The following is a 26,224-nucleotide window of genomic DNA, read 5'->3' on the forward strand; positions in this document are numbered from 1 at the left end:
CTGAGTTTATCTGATTAGCACTTAATGAGTGAAGGGAATAGGGGAAATGTTGCCTGAGTTACTTAAGCCTAATAAAGTTTTCAGTACCTTCCCCCTCTTTCTAAATACCTGAACTTTCCTGACCCCCGCCCCTTGCATTTTCCCTCTCTTTGAGCTGGTTCCCATATGAAATGCGTTCCCCCTGCAGCTTTAACTGTCAGAAGTAGTGGTGCCATTAGCCGGATTTTGTTCAGTGCACATTGGTCACAACAAACATCCTGCTCAACAGTGTTTGACAGTCTGTCTGGAGCTCTTACTAAATTCAACTACTGTTTTTATGCTGACTCGCATGCCTTACCTGGGAACACGTACTGACTAAAAATGCATTAACCTGCAGCATGAGTATTTCTAACCTAAAACCATTAGGTATAACTATAAGCAACGTAGTAATTTACTTAGGTATATTAGCAGTGACAATTTAATGAGCGTTCACTGGAGCTTGAATAATTACATTATATAAAGAAATTCAAGAAAGCTGAGGTTTAGTAATGCTTAAAAACTATGTGTGCTGTACAGATTGTGGGTCTGTTACCATAATTAAGTCGATAAGTTTCTTGCATAACTCTTATGGTTTCCTCTGGACTTGGACTTGATTTCCCTCTTTTAGGATTAATTTTTGTTTTAATTTGATATTGCATTGTAAAATGTTTAATACAAAAGTAAAATTCGGAAAAATATAGAGAAATCATCTGTATTAGTTTATGCTGCTTAAATATATCTTTGGTGGTGCTGTTAGTTTCATACAGAAATGCAAAGTTGTCTTAATACCAATGAAAATAGATCCAAGGAAAGTACAACTGACATATGCGCAAAAAATTCCTTATGCATAGTAGGTTCTATAGCTGTTGAAGTAATAAAGAAAAAGCAATAGAAGTTTAGGTGGAGTGTCAATAAGACAATAGTGTTGCTTAGGAAACCTGAACCTTTATTGGTAGGGACCTCTGAAAATATTTTCAGTTATACCTGCTTAACAATACAAATTTTTAATAGATCTCACATTTCTTTTGTCACTGTCAGTGTCCCCAGTTTATGATAATAATAGTAATAATAATCTTAGCAATAGGCAGTTAGTGATAGCAGTAGTGATCCTGTTAGAGCAGAATGTGTGTGTATGTTTTGAAATAATTTTAAAGATATTAAAAGGATGCTAGAAGTGCAGGAGTACACCAGGGTGCTTGAGAAGGGTAGAAAATGGCCCTGAAGGATTTTTAAGGTCTGCACAGCTTCCTGCGAAGCGCACCCCAAGGATTTGCCTTCCCGGGTGCGGTACTGCGGCTGACGGTGTTCACATTCCCAGTGCATTGCAACGCAGAGCACAATGTGTCCAGTTAAACTGCTGTCAATGCTGGAGCCACTCTGGAAATGTCACAATCTGAACTAAATGGTAGAAATTTTGAAGGAGAAATCCCTGTTTTTTCACTTCACTGACAGCCCAAACAGTGTCACTTAAACTTCTTCATGTTTCCATTATTGTTTTGTTTTGTTTTTTTTTGTCTGCTCCTGAATATGTACAGCTCATGCCAAACTTCTATCCAGCCACCAAGATGGAAAAAAATCAGGTGTTAATCTGTGAATTAGGTATTGAAATATTTTGTAATTTGATTCAAAGATTTATTTAAATCATGAAAAGTATGTGTGTGTGTTTTTCTTCTCCCCTCTCAGGTTTGCAATTATGTGTGGCTATATGTCTCAGTTTGAAAGTGTACAAAACAAAATCAGGAATGGTTATCTCTTTAAGGTATGTTTTTGTAGGGTTTTGGGTTTTCTTAAGCTATTCCTTTAAATTATTTCCTTATGTAGTGTCAAAGACCAATTTTTCCAGCACAGTAATTCAGCCTCACAGGTCTATTTTGGTGCCAATGTTAATGTGAAAAAGTTGATTATATGTTTAGAAAATATAAGAATTGAAGTAGGATTCTGGGAACAGCATTAAAATTTTTGGTTTATTTTGTAGTCAAAGGAGGGGAGGAAAAGGGAGTAATAATTCCATTTAGAAAATAAAAACACATGAAATATTAAGTGATGAACTAACACAGTTAGCAATCATCATTCATGCCACCCTTAAGAAGTAATACTTGTTTTAACATTGTCTTTTCAAAGATAATTATGTTTTTTTAGAGTTACCAGTTTGTGTTACATGTGCTACTCTCCCCCTGCTTGTCCTCGGCATTGCTTAGGCGTTTTCCATCCCTTGCCCTCCGAGCCGGCATCCCCGCTTTCTGGTTGTCAGTGAGAGGCAGCAGACGTGTTCCACTTCGCTTCGTGGGGCATGCCCGGGACGGGTTCCTCTCACATCACGTCCGTGTTAGGGCTTGGAGCGTCGCAGAGCTTTCCTATGAGAGAGCATTAATTACATCTGAGCTGTGCCAAGTGAGCTAAGCCCCGAGCGCTGGGACAAGCTGGGAACGAAGGGAAAATGACAAATAACACAAGTGCTGCAGTTGTTTAAGGATGGAGTTTAAAAGAGCCCACAGTGTTAGCAGTGTTAGCCTTTTCAGCGAGGTTTTCCTCTTCACAAGTAATTATTGAAATCCATGTGAATCATTTGCAAATGTTAAGGATTTGAGAAAAGAATAGCATGGAAACATAGCTCTGATCTGAATAGTTTGTGGACAAAATGATAGAATAATAAGCTCTTAGATCTGTATAATTCAGATATTTTGGTGACTGGCTTAATTAGAAAACCAAAGATATCTGGCGGGGAAAAAATGAAACCTTAGAAGTGAAATTTATTTTGAGATGCAAATGGTCGTTAGGAGTGAAATAACTTTTTTTTTTTTTCCCAAACTCAGGTTGAGCAATTAGAGCTTTCTTTAGTAAATTAAAGAGAGGAAGAAAAGATAGTCATGACCTGTAATGAAAATGGTTTTGGAAGAAGCACCTCATTAGATACTTTCTGGGTTTTATGGTTTCACTATAAACAGAAACATTTTATTTTCTGAATTTCACGTTATAATAACAATTTGTTGTGTCACGTACCATTTCACTGGGGCAGTCACATTCCAAGGTGGAAGAGACTATGCTTCAGTGATGGGTGCTGGCATGTAAGATCTATCAAAGAGAGTGGTTGCTTTCTCACTGATCTGGTGTGTGACAGTTTCCTAATACTAACTGTAAATAAAATTAATTTAATTGAAGTTGTTGTCTTTTTAAGACGAAAGTTCTTGAAGTCTTTGATTGAACTTAAGAGCTGCTTAGTCATGTTCTAAATACAGCATGCCTTCTTGCATTGTATGCAAAGTTGCTAAATAATTTTGTTTGTGGTTTCCCTCCATGAGGAAGGGGTTTGTTAGTTAAAATATTTTTAGGTTGTTAGAAAAGAACAGCAGCAGAAGAGAATTTTTGAATTTGTTTACGATTTGCAGCAAACTTAGAATGTAAACACACTTGCCAAGCAGACATCTAAAGTGACGCTGATTTTCTTTCTAATAGGAACACCTAGACAAAGCAATTGAACTTAAGCCTCAAGATCCTTTTTTATATTACCTAAATGGAAGATGGTGCTATTCAGTAAGTTGGTTTTTTATCTAATATATGAATTGAGTATACTGAAAAATGATAGTGTATTTGAAATTAAGTAGTGGGACTTAAAGTAGGTGTTTATCGAAGCAGATGTTTTGAGCTAAATGAAGTGGTACATTTACATTTCCTGAATTAACTTCCGCATGTGTGATGTTAACTGTTGAACATTCCTGTCATGTACATTAAGTAAGCTGTGCTTGTATCTCCCTCATTGTTGTGTTCAGGTTTCTTACCTGAATGTACGAATGAAAAGTAACTGATACTGGAAGGGAGAAGGGGTGACCTGTTGGTGTCAGTTCTTTGTTCTGCCACAAACTTTCTGGGTGACCTTGGGCTGATACCTTAGCGTTTTGTTAATTTTATTCTCCATCCGTAACCAAGGTTAAAGGCGCTTAACATGCTATGGGATTATGTCTGTGGCAGCAAGGCTACCATACCGTTTTGGTAAATTCCAGGAGAATGTTACAACAAAGATGCAGGCATAAAGGTCTATAATTCACCAAAAAGTTTTGCAAGAGATACAGTTTGTGTTATGCCAACACAAGAGGTGCTTTTAAATATTGTGTTAATGACATAGTGATAAATACTCATATATGAAAATTAAAATAATTGGTTTACAAGTTTAGCTGTTGATTAAGTTTATTTTATTTTTAGAAATATGGTGCTTGTGTTTGTAATATGAGAGTTGTCTTATTCTTAAGCTCTCATCTTTGATGGCTCAGGTGGCTACCCTTATCACTTCATCTTCAGTGCTGTGTGGAATCTTTCAGCAGAAGAAAATGTTCTTGCATAGCCTATGCTATAAAAGATCACTGGGACATTTCTCAGAATAATAACTGCTAATGTGCAGTGAATTCCAGCCCTGCCTTTTTCCTCCAGCTACTACCAATGCCAGTCACTACAAAGTGCCTGCAAACTGGAAAGGAGAAGTCGCTGTGATACGCTGCAGCCTTTGACTTTTGTCTTTATCTGCAATAAGATTTAATGCAAAGCAATCTTTCAGTAGTTTTTTCAGATCATATATGTAACTTTCAAAGAGCTTTCAGCAACTCCTTTTCTCAGTTGATTTGAATAAGGAATGACACCAACTTTTTCAAAGAGCTTTTAATTTTGCTTTTCATCACACTGTATTCTTGAATATCAGCATTAGCTATGCAAAACTGAGTTGTTGAAGATTGTCTTATAGTATGCTTGCTGTCCTGCCTTTGAAGAGCATCTCTCTGACCAGTGATTCCTTAAGCACTTTTACACTGTGCTGTGTCCAACAGCTCACTGCAGCTTCCATTTATGTCAAACACTCAGAGATGTTTTTCATGGCTTATTTCTTACTTGAGCTATCGCTTTTGGAAACTTTACACGTAATCTCAGTATACCTCACTTTGTTCCTATTGCACTGTTTTTCTTACTCGTTTCATTTTAGTGACAATCACCACTTTCTGACTGAGTAATACATATGGTGTGTTGCATTATGTCATTACAAACTCATGTTCCACACTTGCAGCATCTATGAAGAACTTCCTTATTGAACATTAAAGCCACAAATTAGCATTAGTATGACCTGATCTGCATTTTATTAAATGAAACAATCCACCTAAACAGATGTAGCCACTGAAATACTTAAGGATTGATTTCTCTTTTTTATTTTTTTTTAAATAATTCTTGTCTTCGGTAACTGCCACGACAAAATAATAACATGAAACACTTAGTTTTTGTAGTACAAATATCCTATGGTAGGCTATTTTCGTAGTACAAGTAAATGCAAGTATAGGGTTGAATAACATTTTGTGTTAACTGCTGGGGCTGTCAGCTCTTGAAAACTTTCTGGCATTTGCACACTTTCAGTAGCAGGATGAGGCTATCATTTGGGAACATTAGTTTTGAGTCTGTCCTATGGAAGCAAGGTCTTAATCGTAGCCCAGTGAAATTGGTGATATCCTCATTAGTTTTAGCAGACTGTATGAGTAGGTTTCTGTGCTGATGCACTAACACAGGTTTTGGCCATGCATGTGGTGTAGATAGTCACAGGAGCTTGTGGAAGATGGGGCAAATTACTTGGTCCTATTCTGCAGACTGTGGTGTTTCATGCTCTGCTAATTACCCCAAAAGTGGACTGTTGGCTCTGGCATTGGTTCCAAATACTTCTTCAGGGTAGAGGTTGTGATACGGTGCTCAAAAACCACATTTGTCACTCTTCCTCTGTGCTGCTACCTGTAGATGGAGTGATAACGCCCCTCTTAGACCCTCTGTTTTTTCTGTTTAGTCTAGCTGCGGTTGAGGCTGGGAAGGCTGTGTTATCCAATGTGAGGAAATTAAAGAAGAAAAGGGATGACAGAGGAAAGAAGGTTAGTTTTCACATTTAGCCTAGCTGACTTTGGTGTCAAGTTAGGATTGGCCACAATATTTGTCCATAAGTGTTGCTTCCAGGGGTTTTATTGTCTGGTTTTAGTCACGTAGTCTTTTACTAGTTTAAAAAATCTAACTAGTGTTGATACTTTCTAGACACTAGTAACAGTTTTGGGAAACCTGATGTACTTAAGTCTTCCTAGTATAGTCAAACATTTCCTATTAACTCCCTATTTAATGTTGGGGGATCTTATTACTATCTTCTAGCGCTGTTTTTTGAGCTGACAAACTGGAAAAATAAGAGACTGTAAAAGGGGGTGCTTCGAGTGTTGTAAATCTGGTCTCCAGTTCATTTTCACAAATGGCAAGTCAGTTGAACAGACTTTTAGATAAAAAGTGTAGTGGAGGCAAATGGTGAAGATTTATTGAAGGCTGAAATCTATATCCAGAGACTGCATGCTGTAGTGGTAAAGCTATTTGATTTGTGGAGTTTTGCCAGAACTTGGCTCAAACTGCCATTTCTCACCTTCCTCAGCGTAACACAGTCCTTTGCAAAGAGCAATGGTACGGCAGTGCCAAGTTTCTTATTCAGCAGTTATTCTTGCTGGGCCAGATCTGATGCTGATGCAAAGTGTCGCAGCACCTTCCAGCAGGAAGGATGAGCTGGATTTTCACTGCCTCACAGCAGTGGGGGTTTGTTTCTGATGCAGAGCCAGTGACGATTGTGTGCCACCCTGTTTAAAAATCAATTTTTGCTGTTTCTTATTTCTCTTACCATTATAAAGCCAGTAGAGCTATACAAAAGAGGTAGATTCTGTTCTGATGTGTGTATCATCTCAGCTTTGTTAGAAAATTACTTCTGGTATCACAATCAGTTAGGCAAGATTTTCAATAATCATTTCATAGATGTCATGATGGTCAAAATTTTCCCTGTGAGACCTGCTGTATATACAAGAAGTCATGTATAGCTCTAATGCTTTTTGTTTTGTTTTGTAGAGGTGATGAGGGGAAAAAAAACCCAAACGATTTATTTATGCATTGAGCAAACATAGTTGAACACCATTAGTAATGGATAACTGCAGAACCCTACCAAATGTTATTTTAATATTCCTTTTTCGAGAGCTGATATGAACTTCTACGTAGTGGTAATTTTTTCCAGGGTAGCTTTAGTGATAATGTTAGGAAAATATGATTACCATATAATTGTAATGAAGATACTTTAAAATATCTAGTAAGCAAAGTAAACCAGTGTTTAGTATGTAAAAGAGATGTTACTATTCCAAAGAAAAACAGCCGCAGTGAAATAACTTTCATTTCAGATTTCTTTGGTGGTAGATGAAACTTCTTCTCCTCAGCCTTCTGTGACAAAAGCAGGCTTTGTTAAGTAGGTATCTTTTAGGGAAGGTTTAATGTTGTAAATATGTGCTTGGGTTGGTTCATATGATTTAAAATAAGTACAGTGTTCAGAGCCTTTCAAGTTTCAGCTTTGTTTTTGTTAAGGGAAAGTGAAAACTACTTTGCTCAGCAAGGAATATTTATTGGAAGTGAATTGATCTGTGGTGCATGGTGTATAGGAAATAGTTTTCCTTTCTTACAGTTTTGGACGCATTATCTGATAATCCTTTGTAATCATACAATCATACAATGGTTTGTGTTGGAAGGGATCTTTAAAGGTCATCTCGTCCAACACCCATGCAATGAGCAGGGAATTGTTGTGTTTGTGGGTTGCTTTAGTGTATATAATAGCTTTTAAAATGAATAGCTTTTAAAAATATAGCTTTTAAAATATCTAGTTAAGACATATGGCTACTTGCCACTACAGGACTGACACAGAACAGTTAACATATACTTGTGAAACTGGATCAAAGCCTCTGGTAAATACCAGTGGGGTGTTAAAAATTAGATCTCTCGGGATTTTCTTTTTGCAGGTTACATGCCATGTGTTGGATTCATCTCTGGTGTACCCCAATATCTGTTTGGGTTACATCAGGGAACAAATTGACCCAGTTCCTTTGTCTGTGTGCTCTTTAAGTCTGCTTCCCTTACTGGAAAGTGAAAAGCCCAGGGAATTCAAGTTGGATAAATGCCTAAATGCCTGTGCAGAGTGTCCTGGTTCCTCAGCTGGCAAGAAAGAGAATATTTGTGCTGGAAGCCAGTATTTTAAAACTGCTGTCCAGTTACTTAATCTTTTCCAGAAGTCAAAACATTGCAAAAAATTTTTAATACAATTTTACATTAATATATTGTAATAAAAAAGAAAAAGAAACTCTCTGGGGATATTTATGTAGGTGCCATTAATATTTTACTGAAGGTGGATCAATGGAATGATTTTCCTTTATGGAAGACAATTGTGTGATCTGTCTTCAGGGAGCTATTAGCAAGGAAACATTGGAGGAGGAAATCCCTCAGGGCTGCCAGTCAATCCTGGCTGAATTTTCAATCCAAGTGGGTTAGTTTCCTTGGTACCAACATTCTGGAATTTGAAAAGAGCTGTCAATGGGCAGGGTTTGCATCTCATCAAAAACAAACAGAAGACAAAAACAAAAACAAAAAACCAAACTCCAGCCAGTGTGTTAGTTCACGTGTGATTTTTGCTTATCCTAGGCTAAGGAAGAGAAAGGGATGTGAGGAAATCCCTTTCCCCAGTATTTTGGGGAGAACCACATTTTCTGCCTTGGTCTTTAGAGGAACAGGAGGCCTGATAGGAGCATGCTGGGTACGAACTTTACAGTCAGCTGCAGTTTAACTCTAGGGTGGCATTCTTCCATCTCTGGTGTTGGTAGAGATTTGGGTAGAATAAATGGATGAGAGCTTGCTGTTTGACAAATCTGTAGGAGAGATTGTTTGAGATGAGCATCTCTGTTTGCTTTGGGATACTGAAGAGTGGCTTCCTCTCTGTGGCAGAGGCCAGGCAGTCATGGTGACCCACTCCCCTCCAGCCCTAGGAAAGTTCAGGAGCTGGCTGATGGTCCCTCAGGCCCTTGGTTTTTGCTCCTGAGCGAATGGAACTAGCTCTGCTCATGTATGGCAGCTGGGGAGTGGTGTTCCTTGAGTGACCTAATACATTAAAAACTGATATTCTGTGTAAACACAGTGTTCCTTGCACTGCGCTTGTGAATTTTCAGGTTGCTGGGGGGACTGACATCAGGGCTTGGGAGACCTAAAAAACCAAAACTTATTTAAGGTTTGGAAATCATCTGTAGGGCAAGGGCAATATTAATTCTTCAATTTTTTTGTTGTTTTTCTGACTTTGTTGTTGTTGTTGCTATTACTTGCTGCAGAGCTGTTTTTCTTATTACTTTCTGCCTTCCTATACCTTTCTTGGAACATGTATTAAGTGAAATCATGGTTCCGCTGAAGCTGATGACAGTTACAGTCTCTTTGTACTTGATTTTTTATGGACCTCCATATATGCTTTGCACTATTTAGAATAATCTTGACTGTAGATGTCAAATTTGCACTACACCAGATCATGCTACCTCAGGATTTCTGTTGCCTGTGCTTGCTCACACACAGAGAATGTTTAATAAAGTAAGTTGGTATAGTAGGAATGATGTTTCCTTTTCACTGAACATGGCATAAGATTTACTCTAATACAGTTATTTCAAATTAAAGACTGTGCTTGTGCCCGTTTATGGGAAGGGTATAATTTCCTGTTCATCACTATTGCTCCAGCACACAATTTTGTGTCTTGCATAAAAGAGATCTTTTCCATTTGTCCCACCTCAGTCATAGGGGGGGTGCAGGCTGGCTGAGGTGAGGCATGGTTAAGCTGTTGTGATGGGATTCACCTCACCTGCCTTTAGCCATCCACAAGGTATAATTGTCTGTGCTCCTTTTTCAGTTGAAGGAAGGAAAGGTGAGAAAGAGAGGAGTGTTTGTCCCAGGCTAACGTAGGTGAAGAGGAATTGCCTAATGGAAATGCCTCCCTCTATTGACTATGCAAGGAACCTGGGCAACTCGCATAAACCAGGCATTTAAGTTATGGATGGCTAGAGTTAGCTGCAATGAATTTGTCAAGCCAGTTGTATGTAAGTCTGACTGCTCAAAATGCTACAGAACTCTCAGACTATCTGTGTAATAGTCACAAAGTACAATGCTGCATCCAGTGCACATTAAAGAAAACTCACTATTGTGCATAAACACATTTAACTTTTAAACATTGTGGGATTAGTGGGGTTAGTGGGATTTGTAATATAAAAATGGCCAAGTGTGTATATGTTTGTGCTTTTTTAACTTGGAATAGTGCAGAGCAGCACCCAAGCCAGACAAAATAAGGACTAAAACCTCAGTGAATCAGTTCTGATTAAATCTTTTAAGAAAATAAAACAACTGCCAGGAAGAACTTGTGTTTTCAAAAGGTAATTATAACTCCACATGGAAAAACTGCTATTTTGTTTCCTCAGTGTTGCATAACAGCAGGCACCTGTGTGTGGTAATTGTATCCGTGCAGTGTATGTATATCTCCAAGGTGTGTTGTGGTCTTGCGGAGAACAGTGTCAGTGTATACATTCCCTTTATTTTTTTTCCCCTCTCTTCTTCCGCTGTGAGCTACCTCTATCTTGATGTGATGGACCTAGAAATATAGACACACTGACACCTCCCCTTCCAAAAGAATATGGAACACTGCAGCAGTAGACTGGTGTGAAGAAAACAATACTTTTGCAAAAATCCTTTTAATATCCCTCTTTATATATCTCAGAAACTAGAGAGCAGATAGAGAAATGAAGCGTGTGAAGGAATTATATACATACCTACAATTTGAAGTTTTAACCAGCATGCTGCAGTTTGTGACACAGTATGAAAGCACTGCAGTGTAGAGAGAGAAAACATCTTGTTGCTTAAATGAGTAAGAACTGGGATTCCTGGAGAGCTTTTGTAAAAAAACCCACTTTATTTCTTTACAAGAGTCTTCAAGAGTGGGGGGGGATGTGTGTGTGAGAGAGAGAGAGAGAATGAAAAAAAAGCTTTATTTCCTTATTTTTTTTTTCTCTGGAATATAATTTTTACTGGGTTTAGTGAAAGACTTACTGATGGCATTTAACAAGTAAGGCATTGGATGCTGATGAACAACCAGCAAGACTTGACCAGGATGCCTTCTGTCTCCAAACAATGTTTCTCTTATGTAGCGAGAGTCATTGGGGCCAGATGGGAAAACATGGTCCTATGCGTTTTCCTGTTGCGTGCAGGCCTGTATTTACTCTTTGCAATGATATTTTTAGGGCAGTTTGCAGTAAGAAATACATGGAGCCTGATGTCTGTTCAAAAGAGAAGCATTGTGGTTGATGGTTGTGGATAGTTATGTGTGGATGGATTATTATATTTTACCGTAGTTAACTGACATCTGCTGGATAGTTGCTGGATTTAGCTGGAGAAGGTGGGGAGAGCAGCAATAGCCCTGAAGAGATTGGGAAACCAGGGAATGAGGTGGGAATAATCTAGAACTACCCAAAGCATTTCAATTTTTACAGCATTAGGACAGACTTGAGTTCAAGGCTCAACTCTTATTTGAATTGCAGGTCCCTCTGAAAAAGAGATGTCCCTATGTGACTCATATGCCACCTCCAGGTCTCCAATGAGAGGCTGTCTTTCTTTGCCTGTGTGTATCTCTCCTCTGTGTTGCCTCTGCATAGATCAGGCCAGAAATTGCTAGGAAAACACAGAACCTTGTTTTTTATGATTTTTAAACTCAGCTGTACTCTGTGACAGGAGCCATCAGTGCTGTAGTTCAAATACTGATGAGAAGGAATAAAGTCCCTTCTTCACAGATGTAGTAGAAATTTCCAAAGGAGGGTGGCTTCACTTCTCCATTTAAACAGGCTCCAGTCTCGCATTGCATTTCTTAGCGACTCTATCCTTCTTTAGAGATGTTAGGTGTATTTTGCCAGGTTATGTAATGGAGCCACATACCTTATGGCAGTAACCACAGCAGTTTCTGTCAGGTGTCAGTATACATAAGGGAAGAATTTATGCACATTGTTTGGCAATATAACAGTTCCCTGAAGTCCTTTGTAGCAGGCCATCTTCCTGAAATGAGAAGGTCTTTGGCAAGTGTTATTTGTCAGATTTGAAGAGGAAAAAATTAAGCCTATTTCTTAACAGTGGCTGTTACCAGCTTGTGTGTAATAAATGAACTTGTTTTACAAGCACCAAAAGCACTCACATTTTGACTGTAGCAACAGCTTTTCATAATACTGAAAAATAGTCAAGTACATGAACTATCACGCTAAGCTGTCTCATGAAAACCTTATCAGGTTTAAAGCACTGTTTTTAGCATTAGCTTTTGAAAAATGGCAAGGTCTTATGTACTTTAAGCTTTGTACGTTGGAATAATCTCATATCAGTAAAGTTGGTGTTCTATTATATATTTCTTAATGTGTATGTCTTCCTGTTAACAGAATCTAAAATCCAAAAGACTTGAGCTGGCAAAACAACAGTATAAAACATTCCTTTACCTGTTCTTTTGCAAAATAGGTTGTATAAGTAGTACAGCGGCACAGGACAGTATGTACTTCAAAACTGAGAAGCAACCCTGAAGACTTATTTATTTATTTTATTATTATAGGTAGCTCAGTTGTCTTGGATCGAAAAGAAAGTAGCTGCTGCTCTCTTTGGGACTCCACCAACTTCAACAGTAGAAGAAGCATTGCAGAATTTCCTTAAGGTAAGTCATAGCCAAGAATTTTTCTGTGTGACTGTTTATATGTGCTGCTGCTATATGTGACTGTTGTCAAGGTGTCTGCTCAACGGATTATGTCCAGTAGCTACAAATCCAGGGCTTTCCTAAATTCCACAGAGCTCTCTACTAAAATATTTTTTTCTTTTCTATTTTAAAATGAGTTTGGAGATGAGTTGCTAGCATCTTCCTTCTTTTTCTTTAGTTTTAGGGGATTCTTCAATGACTTGCCATGGTTAATGGTTATTGGATTTAATGTGAGATGGATATATATGCCATTGAAACAAATTAGCCATAGCGATAACTGATCATTTGTCTGTTTCTGCAAGATGGTTAACATAGGCAAGGAAAACTCTGACACTGTGGCAGTTGTCTTTTTCTAATCTGCAGGTCTTTTCATTGAATTTCAGTAGAAGCCTTTCTTGTTTGTGGAGATGAAATTACCTTTGTAGTGAAGTAGAAAAAAGCTCTGTCATATAGGTCTGTGTTCCTGGGCATTCTACTTGAATGCACAGTTATGAGAAAACACCACATGAATAAAATAAACCTGTCTTTCAGTGTCTCTTTTGTGAATCGTTTCTACTTCTGGAGCTGAAAAATGCAAGTTTTTCACTTGACTGAATTCAAAGCATAAACGTGCATCATTACAATTACTTTCAGACAGTTTCTCAAAGGAATTGGACAAACATATTTTTTTCACTATCAAAAGTGCTCGTTTTCTGTGTTCTTAGTCTATTTAAAGATGGAATGATATCCTGGGTTTTGGACAATACAATACATGACCATCTTCCCAGTTTAAGGTATTTTATCTATAAGGTCAAACTCCAAAGGTGGTAGAAATAATTTTAAATGCTCACTTTAGCTTCAGGTCATTTCATGGTGTGCTGCAGCGTAACTGTGGTTTTAAGTCATCTTCTGCAACAAAAATTAAATTACTGACTAAAAGACAACTGTTTGGGTTTCTTTTTCAATTGTTTGATAATACATAGTTGTGGTGAAAGCAGCATTGTTTTGGTCCAAGGATACAGCTACTATAAATCTCACTAATGTAGTTTTTCTCTCCCAAAAGCTGTTTGTTGCTTAAAGCTGCTTTTTGGTTAGTAGATAATTGGTAAGGTTTTTACTCATCTTTCAAGCTTTCTTAAAAGGAAGACAACCTTGAACTTTTTTAATGACCTGAACTTTTCAGAAGATAGTAATGAGAAAAGAAAGGTGAACTCAGAGTTAGAAGACATGGGTCTATGAAAGAAAAGTAATTATAAAGTTGATGAATACAGTTCATTACCCATTTCACAAAGTGTGAATGGTTGTTTCCTTGTTTATTTCTTGGATTAGGAAATAAATATTAATAATCTAAAGAGAGCAGTGTCTTCCAATGCATTATGTAAGTGAATGAATCCAATAGATATTTTATAGAATGATCTGATACCTTTACAAAGCACTTAGGGAGAGAGGAGAGGAAGCAGTACAGAACACTTTTATGTGTTCAATATCAGCAGCACCTCATGTGCCTGGTTTAGTGTTTCAGTTTTGGGTTTTCTTGTTTTCTTGAGGGTTTTTGTTCAAGTGCTAAACAGATTGTGGTGTACACAGTAGGGATGATTCAGTCTGATATTTGAGGAAGCTTAGTGCATTACTAAAAATGTTATGCAGACCACGTAAATCTCATCACACAAGTTTTATGTCTATTTTCTTTCCCGTTTTTTATCTAGGCAGAAGAAATGCATCCAGGATATTCCAAATATAATTATGTGTATTTGGCAAAGGTAACCAAGGTCTTCTAAAAATAATGATTTGTAGACTCTGGTATCCTTACACTGGTCTGATTGGAAACAAAATGTTTTTTCTTCTCAGTGCTATAAAGATCTTGGCCAGAAAAACAATGCACTGAAGTACTGTGATTCTGCACTGTCAGTTCTCTCAGTTACTAATGAGGTGGGTATTGAAAGTGATAATTTGTTCTCTTGTGACCACTGTCTTGTCTTTGGCACCCGCTATTGCATTGTCATTAATAACATAATGTATCACTTTTTCCTCTGAACACAGAACTTTCCTTTTTCCTCCGCTATAGATTGGTTCATTACAGTTGTCTGTATGAACAGCTTTAAAAAAATCTTTGTTTGGGGAACTGTCAGGGACTTGTCTGTGTCAGAGGCTGTCAGAAATTGAATTGCACTCTTTGTAATTCAAGCCATTTCATTAGAGTATCTTAAGCATAAGCTGTTCAGTGTGTCGCTCTAGCTGTGCTGAAATTTTGACCCAGACCTACTTTTTCTCTGTTGAAAGCATTCTGGATTTTTGTCCCACAGTCTCTGTCTCTGCTCTTGAATGTCTCTGGTTTGTGCTCTCGTCAAGGCTTCCAGGGCAGTGTGTTAACTATAGCAGAGGTAGATGAGTTATTCAAGATTGCCTTTGCCTTCAACCACAGTGCAGTTAAGGAGGCGTAGTTCTTCCGGTTACATCTGCTGGAGAATAGTTTATTCTAAGAGATTATTAAATTCTTTTTTAGGCCCTTTAGAGTATTTTTAGTATGTGGACACAAGATTTCTACAGATATTTGAGAGATTTTAAGTGATTTAATTTCTCAAATATAAACCAAGTCATGGCAAGAAGGTTCACTCTGTCTGATCTCATGTAGAAGCAAGTTCCATAATTACCGACCTATGACTGGAAATGTCTTACCATCCTAGAGCGTGACAAGTTCAAACCTGAGCTTTGTCAGCCTAAGGGACCCCCTTTGAGCACAGCAGATGTGGTAGTGAGAGAGAGAGGTGATTCGAGAGACGAATTGGCCCTATCCCATTTAATTCTTTGAAGTTAAGGAAAAAGACCATTAAATAACTCTGTAACTTGATTGACAATAAATGCTGTGTGTGGAGCACTAACATGTTTATGTGAAGTGTTCCTGCTGGGAAGAAAGACCACTGCATGCCTCACCAGCAGCTGCTCCTGGGTGGCCTTTATTTTTGGCCCAAGCTATAGTATGTACCAATCATAAATTAAGCAATCATTGCTTAAGTTCAGTGTTTCTTTAAATATGTATTGATATAGATATGACATTATTAATCTCTTCACGCTGCTTTATTCTTTACTTACTGTTGAAATGTACCTTCAGCTTACCTATTACAGAACACAAGAAAGACTGCTATAAAAGATCTGTTATTTGGTACCTTACATCTTTGCATAAAAGGTAGGACCAATGGTGTAAGGGAGAGAGCATACAACTGAAATTGCTTGAGCTCAGACTGTTTTTTTATATATCTGCACTGAGTATGCTGGTGAATTTTTTGTTTTTCCTGTTTTCAACTTACTGCAGGCCAGGTAATCTTGCAATGAACTCTGAAGCTATGTGGTAAAATTGCAAACAAACATATATCACAGAAACTTCTGGTGGGCAGAAGACTATTGGTGTTTAGTAAACTGGAAGTCATTCAACATATTCGTAAAGACTCCTTGAAAAAGTATAGAGATAGCATAGATTGGGATTCATGTTTGATAATAATAGCTGGACAAAATTTTGGTGACCAAAGGTAGTTTCTGAGGCTCCATCTACACTCGGTGGAGAGAGATAGATGCATCCAGGTGCCTCATCCTGCCTCTCTCTGTCCCCTGATAGCAGAGAGAGACTAGATGCGAAGATACACATAAGATGTATACCTGAGACACCTTGCTCCTAGACTGTGCCGTTAATGAGAGGTGAATCCTGCCTCTGAAGTCCAGTGTCATGAGTCTAAATGTGAACTGGAGTTCAGTATGTCCTGGGCCACCTGGAGGGGGTTAGTCCTTGGTAAAAGGAATGTCCCACCACATTTCTGAAGTACCGGCAGGCCTGAGAAGGAGGGGGGACCGTGAGGTAGGGTGTGTGTATTCTGGCAAGAAGGGTGGTGATGAGGATAAGAATGATCCTGGTTTGTGAACAGAACGAAGAGTGGCAAATGGGCCCCAAAAATCTTTTGTCCATCTGAAAAGGACAAGATGATTTGTCCTCTTCTGGTTTGACTAATTCTATAGATATCACAGATTTGTCTGCTTTGTCTTGTTTACTTGTGATGTGTTTTGAGTTAAGGTTAGAAAAAAAGTCCAGGAAAATATGGCATTGGGGCATTAATGTGTAATTCAATTTAAAAAAAAAAAGCAATCAGCACAAGGTAAAACCAAGTACACACTGAAAAGAATTACTATAAAATGGAGATCTGGAACACAAACTCTGATGATGCTGTTACCTCAAGTCCCATCTGAATTAGAATATTACATGTTGTTTTGGTTATTGTGTTAGAGAAAGACTGTTACTGATTTTTGGGGGGAACATGTTGGAACTGAAGTGATTCAGGGCTTGGAGCTGTACATAGGAATAACATTTAGTCAGGTTAGTTTAGGGGAGGGAAGAGACTTTAATATAAGACTAAAGAGACGTTGGGGAGACGGTAATAAACGAATGCTGATAAAGTGCCTGAATTGACTCTAGCACTGTAAAAGACGGGGTTCATGGTCTGAAATAGAAAACGCAGGTCAGCAGCGGTCGGAGGATTTCTTTCAGCTTGCCACACAGCACAGGATCTCAAGGTTGTCAGCAGCATGGTATGTTGTCACAGCAGCATGGTATGTTGTCACAGTCATGTGAAACTCATCATTCCCAAGTGTAATCATAGTTTCTCATGTGAGTTTTTTCTGTTTCTTCGGACAAGGGAATTCCTTTATTGTTTTTAAACGTTGGCTTCCACTGAGAAACATGTATATGTATAAAGGCATAAAATCGGGAGCAGACTGAGAGACAAAGTTGCTGGAAAGGTGCCACATTGAGGAAACGTATAGTATTTCATGATACAAATCATTGTGCAGTATAAGTATAAAAACTAATAGTAGACAATGGTTTACTTTTTATTGCCTCTGAGCATCCATAGTTTCCAGTGACTTCAGTGGGAACCAGAGGTTCCCGGCGTCAGTAAAATAGCCCATAGCTCATTTTAATCCTTAGGTCAAATTCTCAGCTGGTCTAACTCAGGGCACTTCTTCTACACTTTGTTTAGGATTAATTTCATGTAACATTTCAAGTTAAGTGAGATGATTTTTGTCTTCAACGTTGTATCACATCCAAATATCCCTTCTCTGCATCTGTTCTACCACTTACAGAATATGTTTTTAATTCAAGGGGTAGAGGGGCTTGCAAACAGAGGTAATTCTTGTTAAGGAAAAAAAAAATCAACAAAAAACCAAAAAAACAAAAACAAACAAACAAACAAAAAAAACCCAAAACCGAACACATGGCCAGTTTCCAACCCTATTACGAACCTAAAAAAGGATATGAAAGGAACAGTAGAAGAAGAGACAAGTTCTGATTGAATGACTCCTGTAAGTCCTAATACCAGTTTTTAAAAATGGTTTGGCACATTTTTAACTTATCAGTCTATGCATTTTTGTATTTTAAAATAATACAGGCGTTTTGGTGGAAGTTACATCTGGAAAACGAAACTGATGTTACAGTACTACTTTAGAGACTTTTCTCTTTATCCTCTCTACTCTAAACAAAAACCTCCAATGAATCACACAGTCCTTCCTTGGCCATAAATACTGTCATACTGTAGAGTGGTACTTCACTGCTGGAGGTGCATGGGACATTAAATTGTCCTGCTTTTCTCTGGTTGCTGTCCAGGTGGATAACCTCAGGGTCCTGGGAAACATTCACCCCTTCAGTAAAAGAGAGATCCTGATGTTCAGGGCTGCTGTGAGTTATTGTAAAGTGCGTGACAGCTGCTCTGTTTATCTATGAGATGTTGCATTACCCTTACTGAGACTCATTACTTTGTAGTGCGCTCAAAGCCTTGGTGAGTGTGACTACATGAAGGGCTGTTGAAACCAGATGTGGTGGACTACTGTGATGGAGGAAAAAAAAGAAATCACTTTTTTTAATTTGGGGAGAAAAATCTAGTTTAAACGTGAAAACATGAGCATTTGTTTTGCATATAGAAAGACAAAATGAGTGGGTGAGGGTGTGTGCTTAATTAAACACATAGCGCTTTGCGTGTAAGGGAAATAAGACTGATTTCTTGTTTATAATGAAGATTGTTGGGTATTTTCAAGGCTGGAACTTGTAGAAAATTGAAGTCTCAATTTAGGATTATAAAGTATAATAGGAAAGAAATTATTTTTTGTTGTATCTGGAGATGAGCATGGGTGTGAGAGTGAACTGTGTGCTTGTAGGACCAGTAAGCTCATCGCAAAGGGTTTAACAGCCTAGGAGAGAAGGAGATTAAAATTTCGCTTTTTAAAAATGAATCTAAAAAGCAGCAGTTGTATTACAAAAAATGTAGTCTTGGAAAAGCCAAAGATAGCAAAGCGCATAGAATGCAAAGCAAACCTATTTGCACTGAGAGTTGCTGAAAGTCTTACTTAAATGCAGATAAAAACTTCCCTGAAACTGAGAATGTATTTTACAAAATTATTGGTATTTAAAAAAAAAATCTTATTTTAAAAATTAATTTAATTTCCAAAACATTCCTTCCTTCCCAGCAATTACGAGTGAAGGCAATTCGGAGTTGAAATTAACAAGTGAGAGAGACTTAGGTATTAGAGAAATTGATTATTATGGCATTCACTTCTTACAGGTGTAGAATGGCAGGAAGCGGAGACTTGTTAAAGACTCTGCCTTTGGCCTCAGTGACACTTGAGACTTTAGAAAAACCCATGCGGAGGAGGAGGTAAATGTAATAATGGGCAGGAACAATGGCTGAATGTTTACACAAGAATGCAGCTGCTGAGGAGAAATCATACCCGTAAGATTTTTCTTACATTTTTTTTTACATCGCTGTAAGTGATCTCCCCGGTCATTAATTTACATTTTTAATATTGTCTGTAAGGAAAAGAGTGGGAGTTACAGAGGGATGGAAGAGAGGACAGAGTATAAACTTCAGCACACATCAGTTGTTTCTGTTACAACAGACCATTTGTATATCTTGAATTTTCCTCAGCAGATTTTCCATTAAATGCCTCCTCCAGCCACCATAGATTGGTCATATGTAGCAGACCTTGCTGTGATATTTCCAAGAGATCTCGTTTGAAGCTGCTGTGGTAATTTGGCCTAAGTAGGATTTTGAAGAAGAAAAAGTAATTTACTTTTGCTTTTAAAGTGAAGGGTACAAATTATGACTTGTTTGTGAAAAAACTACCCATCAAAACTATGTGAATAATTTGGATTAACCTTATGAAAAATGTTTTTGTTTTCTCATCAAACAGAATACTTTGTTTTCTCAACATCATCAGCTTAATAAAAAATGTCATTGTTTTCAGAGGATATTCTTTCCTTTAGATCTTATGTACATTTGTTCTCCAAATGCCAAGCAAAAGTCCATGGTGTTTCAATTACAAAATAATGGAATTATTCAGATTTGTGTTCATTTTGAATTCTAGGCTAATGTTTTCCTGCTAATACTGTTTGTGGAGTTGAACAAGAATTTCCTGATAGCTACCACAAACCCAAAATTAAAGTATCTTTTGAATATACTTTAAAAATCTGTTCCTTAATTAGTGATTCTATTCACATCGAATATGAGTGCTTCAAGCTCAGGGAATGGGCTGTTTAAAAACTCATTATGACGAGATCAGATTTCAAACTGTAAAATGCTTGTAAAAATGAGACATTTGTAAAAGAGCTGCTAAAAGAATTTGAGACCTCCTATATTTTACATTATTTTGCACTTCAGAGAATACAGTCTATTTTTTTCTCAATGTTTGTTATCAGACTGATTTGCTGTCTGCATGCTTTTGAAGTTCTTGCCAAAAGGTTTGTTTGCATTGTCTGCTTATTCTTTCTCCCCCTCCAAAAAGGATTCCAAAAATGATGAAGATATTTTTTATAGTGTAGTAGTTTCATACTTAAGGATAAAGTCTATCCTGATGAATACTGAGCTTATTATACTTACGATTAAATTGACTAGCCTATCACAAAGTATTCATTTCAACATCCTGTCAATGGTAACACAGTTTTAGCATAGTGCTTAGTGTGGCAAGACTGATCAATGGATGGAGTGTATCTCTTCTGCTGGCATGCTGACGATGAGGAGGTGAGTGGGAGAAGTATTCACGGAGATGGTGGTGCACTGCAGGATGAAGAGGTTCACAACGGGTTTCCTATTTTTGTGGAGTGACTGGGGAGAAGTCAGGCTTCCAGTAGTTTGAAATATATAGTCTCAGAGTCAATATACAGGGTGAAGGAGAAACTCAACAGGCATCTTTCTGAAGGGGCTGTAACTGGGCATGATCGTGTTTGAGTTGTTTCAGTGATGACTGCACAGAAAGAAGGGCTGTGGGTCCCGCTGTGCTGGGGCGGCAGCTGGACAGGAAGAGATTTGAACACCAAAAGCTCTGCATTGTGTGTAATAGTAAAAGAAAACCAGATTTGCACAACTATTAATTATTCTAAATTGAATTCTGCCATTTTGAAATTTTTCAACAGCAGTCCTCGAACTGGCTGAACTGCTCATTCACAGTCTTCTGTGTGTGAAAGGGTGTTTTTCCCTCTACTTGAAGTATAAGCATAAAATATGGAATTATTGTCAGCTACATTTTTTAAAGCTGTGCTTGCCTTGATCCTAAAAGCCTTGAGAAGTCATGGTTCATCCCCAGAGAAAGATACTAAAAACATGAAAGAACATAAAACGCCCTAACTTGTGACATACAGCAGTCATACAGAAGGTTGCAAGCGTATGATTGCATTGGTTTATTGAAATATCTAAGGGGAAAACCAGTATTATACAATTGTATTGAAATTAACGCCTACTACAGTCACACCATCTGTGAGAGTCTATCATGAAACTGAGAACGGACAGCATTATAGCTTGATGTGATTTATGTTTTGCACAAGAGCTATTACTGTCTAATTAACGATCCTTGTGCATGTTTGGGAGTCTCTTCTGTTACAGTCCAGGATTTCTCCCGGAGCTGCAAAGGAACGATACAGCTGTAACCGAAAGCCGGGGTGGCTCTCAGCACCTCATTGCTGTTACTGCGTATCAGAGTGCAGCTTCGGACCACCCTTGCAGCCCAGCTCATTTATTATGCCATGCAGCCCCGCTGACTTCAATGAAACCCTACAGGATGCATGTCAGCTTGGGATTTGGCAGTGGTTGCACACAACTATGTTATAGTTGGCTGGTGTAACCATTTTGGCTGTGGTCATGGGGTTGTATCATTTTCTGTTGACAGTTGGGACTTTGTCAAGTGCACACATGTGCAGTGCCTGGGTCGAATGTGTTTAGTGCATAAGGAAATAATTAGCAGAGACGGAAGGTAAAATCATTATCTTTCTGTCTCTGCTTTAATTGCCATTTAATTTTTACATGCCCATTTATATGTGTATGTCTGTGTGGACATATATTTATCAGTAAATTTTTTTGAGCAGAAATTAACTGTCAAAATGGGGACTGCCTCCAGTTAAGCCAACATTCCCTTTTTCCCACCAGCTCTTGCTCTTGTTTTCAACTCTCTCTCTTCCCTTGTTCAGTCCCCAGCCCCCCAGGTCTTTTTTTCCTGTGCATATCCCCTGTGGATGGTGAAACATAAAAGCAAAGCAACTAAATCGGAAGAGGGGAAAATACAGTCACTGACCCTGTAATTTTAATACCTTTTGTGTAGCAGTTTGCAGAACATTTTGAACTCATATTCAACTCTGAAAATGATATGAGAAGTGTTTAATAAATGTAAGCCTTGACAGTAGAAAGTCAAGGTTGAAAATGGCTGTGCATTCAGTCAGCACTGAAATAAGCCTCAGGGTGAACAAATGGGACTGACGCAAATCTATTGCATTCCTTCTATGACTTGCACCTCTTCCTCTCCCTGCCACACTCTGAAGGGAGATCAGAGCCTGCATGTCTTTAAAAAAAAAAAAAAAGCCAACCTGATTGTTCATTTTTAGAAAGCCACAGACCCAGAAATCGATGAGGAAGAGAATTGGTCAAATACAGGATTTAAGACTTTCCCTTCCCATTAACAGTGAAACTTTGGGCATCGATGAAGTTTTCATCCTTAAATCTGGAGACGGATACACTGAACGGAGTTGTGGCTTCTCTCTCCTTTTAGTGGGACACACCTCTTTTTCTGGAAGAGCTCTATCCAAAGTTGACATAATAGTTCCCTTCACTGGCCATTCTCAGCTTTGTTTTTAATGCCATTATGGATTTTTTTAAATGCTTTTGCCGTCTGAGTTCTTATTATTGACTGGAAGCTGCTGGCTCAATGAACGCAGCTGGTTAAGTAGTTTGCAACAGTAATAATTCCTGCTTTTACTGATGTAGTCTTGTTTAGAACTGGCAACCCAAAGGTAGGATGCTTTGCATGTTTGCAGTTTGTTCTCCAGTGAATTCTTAGAATAATCATGAGTTTGTTTCATTCTTTTTCCTCAGCCCAGAGGAAGATTCAGGAAAGGTTGCCCAATATTTTTGGGACCTTTTCAACTCATTAAAGCTCATTACCCAATATAATCCTTTGCTTCTAAGGAGAGAGACAATTTCACAAAGTTGTTTGGAGATATATTTTTAAAATGTGATACCCTGCAAAGTGAGTAAAGAATCTCATCAACCCATGAAAAGGTGAACACCATTCAGATAAGAGAAATCCTGCATCTTTGTTATTTTTGGCCTAGAAAAGTGTGGAAAGAGTAGGACTGGATAGAAGGAAACCTTTTTCATTTTCATAGCACGGGACAATATCTGGTTTTTTTACTGTTTTGTTTACTGGGATTTAGAATCATTTTCACAAGTTGCCCACAGTCAGTACAGAAAAGTGTATTTTCCCTGAACTAATCAACATTTTGATACAAATGTTGAGTTTTCCAATTTTTATTGCAAGCCATGGGCTAGTGCTCCAGGCAGCCTGTAGTGACATGGAGTTTAAGGGGTGCTGAATTCAGTTTGACATTTCCTTCTGTTAGAGTATTTTGGCAAGAGCTTCCTGGCTTTGCAGTGTGTGCCTTTTAAGGCCTCTGATAAATGATTAGGCAGATAGTTTAGCCTATTGTTGCCAGTGGGAGCAAGGCAGTGACTCCAAGAGAATTGTCCAGCTAATGTATTAATGCCTTAATCCAGACCAATAATATAACGTAGTTTGACATGTCTGGCATATGGTTTCTATCATCTCAATATTCTTCTCTATTCCTCCGTGACATTATAGACAACTAACCAAAATAAAGAGAAGCAGGAATTTCTTCACCCATAAAATGTATTTTAAAATGTTCTGCATTTTGTTCCAGCTCTTTGGTTGATTGGATAATGAAGTGATCCTGAAATTCAGTGATTACTTCACTGTCTGTCTACAGTATTTTCTTTCAGGATTGCCTGTGGCATTATGTGGGAAAGAAATACTGGCCTCTGTCATTAGAAATACTTGCGCAAAATTTGTGATGTGCAAGTGCTTTTGGCTTGCACTGCTAAGCACACGTGGCTGCATGTATTGGGTGTTTATGCCCTTACCAGCGTGCAGGTTTGAGGTGCTGACTTTTTAGAAATGTGGTTTTAAATCAAGGCGCGTTTTGCAATGGCAAGTAAAGCAAGTGGATTGTATCTAGAAGACATTTAAAAAATAAGTAGAATAATGGAGTTTTTGTACTGTGGTTACATGTTCGTATGGATGTACCCCTTTACAAACAGATTATACATGGAATGGCCAAAAGGTACGTCACTGTTTACCTGTGAAAGAGTCTCTGGGCTGGGTTTGGTTTAATGCCCCATGCAAACTGTGCACTTACATATCAGTCTAAAAGGAGCCTTTCCCTTCTGTCCTAGGAGGTAGAATATAGTGTTGGCTCTGAGAATAGCAGATTACTTGCCTCTTGCTCCCCCATTGGCTCCACTCTGCTATGAGCCCAATAGTGTAGGCAGAGCCCATCAACACCAGTCTGGAAGATCCTGAGGGTGTAGGCAGTCCATGGTGGTTATTGCAGGTAGGTATGGCTGTATGCACTGAAACCACAATCTAACCTATGTCATTAATTACATTTCCCCATGTTTTCTTGTTAATTGCGTAATAAATCATTAGCAAACATCATGGAAATCTCTTTAGAAAAACTGCACACGGTCGGATTGCAAGCTTATGTAAAGTGTAAGGCAAGGCAGTACTTTATGCAGAGTACACCAATAAAAGTTGTGGCCTAAGCTGAAAGGCTTACTGGTCTGCTGAGAAAGGCTATTTGTGGCTAACATGTTAAGTGCTTTAACAGAGCTGTAAAGGGAGGGCTGCCATCTGGCTCTTGTTTTCACTTCAAACTTTATTTTTGCAATCACTGATAAATTAACTTACTACACAGTCTCGTACATTCTGTGGCTGTTGCAGTTGTGTGTTATGTCTGTTGTTAGTAAAGAAATGCGGATAGGCATGTATTAGGCAAACGAAGGGATTTATCCTCTCTAAGTTGATGCATGATTGTCTCTCTCTTTCAGGACAAAGAGGCCCAGAAAGAGCTGGAGGCTTTACTTCTCACACTGAGGCTGTGATACTACGCACTTTTTAACTCTTCACGCTGTGATGGAATTTCAAAACTTAAATGAGACTCTCTAGTGACTGGGAACTGCGGGTAAATTCCAGCTAAGTCAATGGGAAAACTGTCATTGATTTTGGTTGGCTTGGATCATGGCCTTTAAGCATCTGGCAATTATGATATGAAAATGGTGCATTCATTTTTGACTACTTATAATCTTGTACTGAGGTTTAATTTTAGATTGCTGACACTGTGAGTCTGATTCTCTGAGCATGAAGTCCACTGCTGGCAATGGACATACTGAGTGTTAGAATGCAAAATGTATAAATCTCACTCTTTGAAAGATTAATCAACTAGTATGTGATGCCAGCATAGCACTGTGTGTAGCAAAAACAGACAAACAAAATATTTCTATAGTAAATTATATTTATATCAAATAATTTACACAGATGTGTACAAAAGAAAATCATGAATGTTTATGTTTACGCATTTCTCTACTCTTATAAAATTAGAATCTTGTTGAAGTTAAAGAAAAAGCTGTTGCCTCCACAAAGCTCTTTTTACTTTAAACCTACTGTTGGTTTTACATGGAAATGTGAAAATTTTATAAATTAAATATTAAAGTTATATTTTATTTGTAACATCAAGTACAATATTAAAAATCAGACCAATGAAAGTAAGTGTTTTAGATTAATCTATTACAGCTGTGATGTTTAATGGATTTGTTACAGGACCTCCATCAAGTTTGTGAATCCTGGCTCTTTCTCTTTGAACAGTTGCCTAGCATGGTGGGATCAATGTGTCTTCGGAGAACCTAGTCTAGCATGTGACGATCACTATGTTATATAGATGATATAAAAGGTTAACGTGTACATAAAAATAGACTAATTAAAGACCTACTACTTCTGTCTGAGCGTGTAGGACAGCAATGTTTTCAATAAAATGTAACAGGTAGGAAAGGAATTTTGTTTACCAACGGACCAATCCGGAATTCACCAAAGACTGTAGAAAAATAAAGGCAGGTTTTCATCGGCTTTTAATTCAGGATCTTAATCTAGATGCAGGGGAGTGTAACTGGAAGAAGTAAGCATTTCTGTTAAAGGAAATGCGGTTGGATAAGGACAACTGCACATTCCCTTGACCTATTTGATATGTAAGGTAACATGCACAAGGAGGACTCA

At 38.1% G+C, this 26,224-nt stretch overlaps 1 protein-coding gene across 2 annotated transcripts in view; it reads left to right on the forward strand.

Moving 5' to 3' along the window:
• The window catches only part of RMDN2 (regulator of microtubule dynamics 2), a 48,097-nt gene extending 22,888 nt beyond the window's left edge, over nt 1-25,209 (forward strand). For both annotated transcript variants that reach the window (XM_074579886.1, XM_074579887.1), the window contains 6 exons: nt 1,702-1,777; nt 3,472-3,549; nt 12,470-12,568; nt 14,293-14,346; nt 14,435-14,515; nt 25,006-25,209. In XM_074579886.1, the coding sequence (XP_074435987.1) occupies nt 1,702-1,777; nt 3,472-3,549; nt 12,470-12,568; nt 14,293-14,346; nt 14,435-14,515; nt 25,006-25,059 (442 nt within the window). In that variant the 3' untranslated portion in view covers nt 25,060-25,209. The remainder of the gene's footprint in view (nt 1-1,701; nt 1,778-3,471; nt 3,550-12,469; nt 12,569-14,292; nt 14,347-14,434; nt 14,516-25,005) is intronic.
• Nucleotides 25,210-26,224: the final 1,015 nt, after the last annotated feature.

The sequence above is a fragment of the Larus michahellis genome, chromosome 3 (assembly GCF_964199755.1).
Source record: "Larus michahellis chromosome 3, bLarMic1.1, whole genome shotgun sequence".
NCBI classification, from domain to species: Eukaryota; Metazoa; Chordata; class Aves; order Charadriiformes; family Laridae; genus Larus; species Larus michahellis.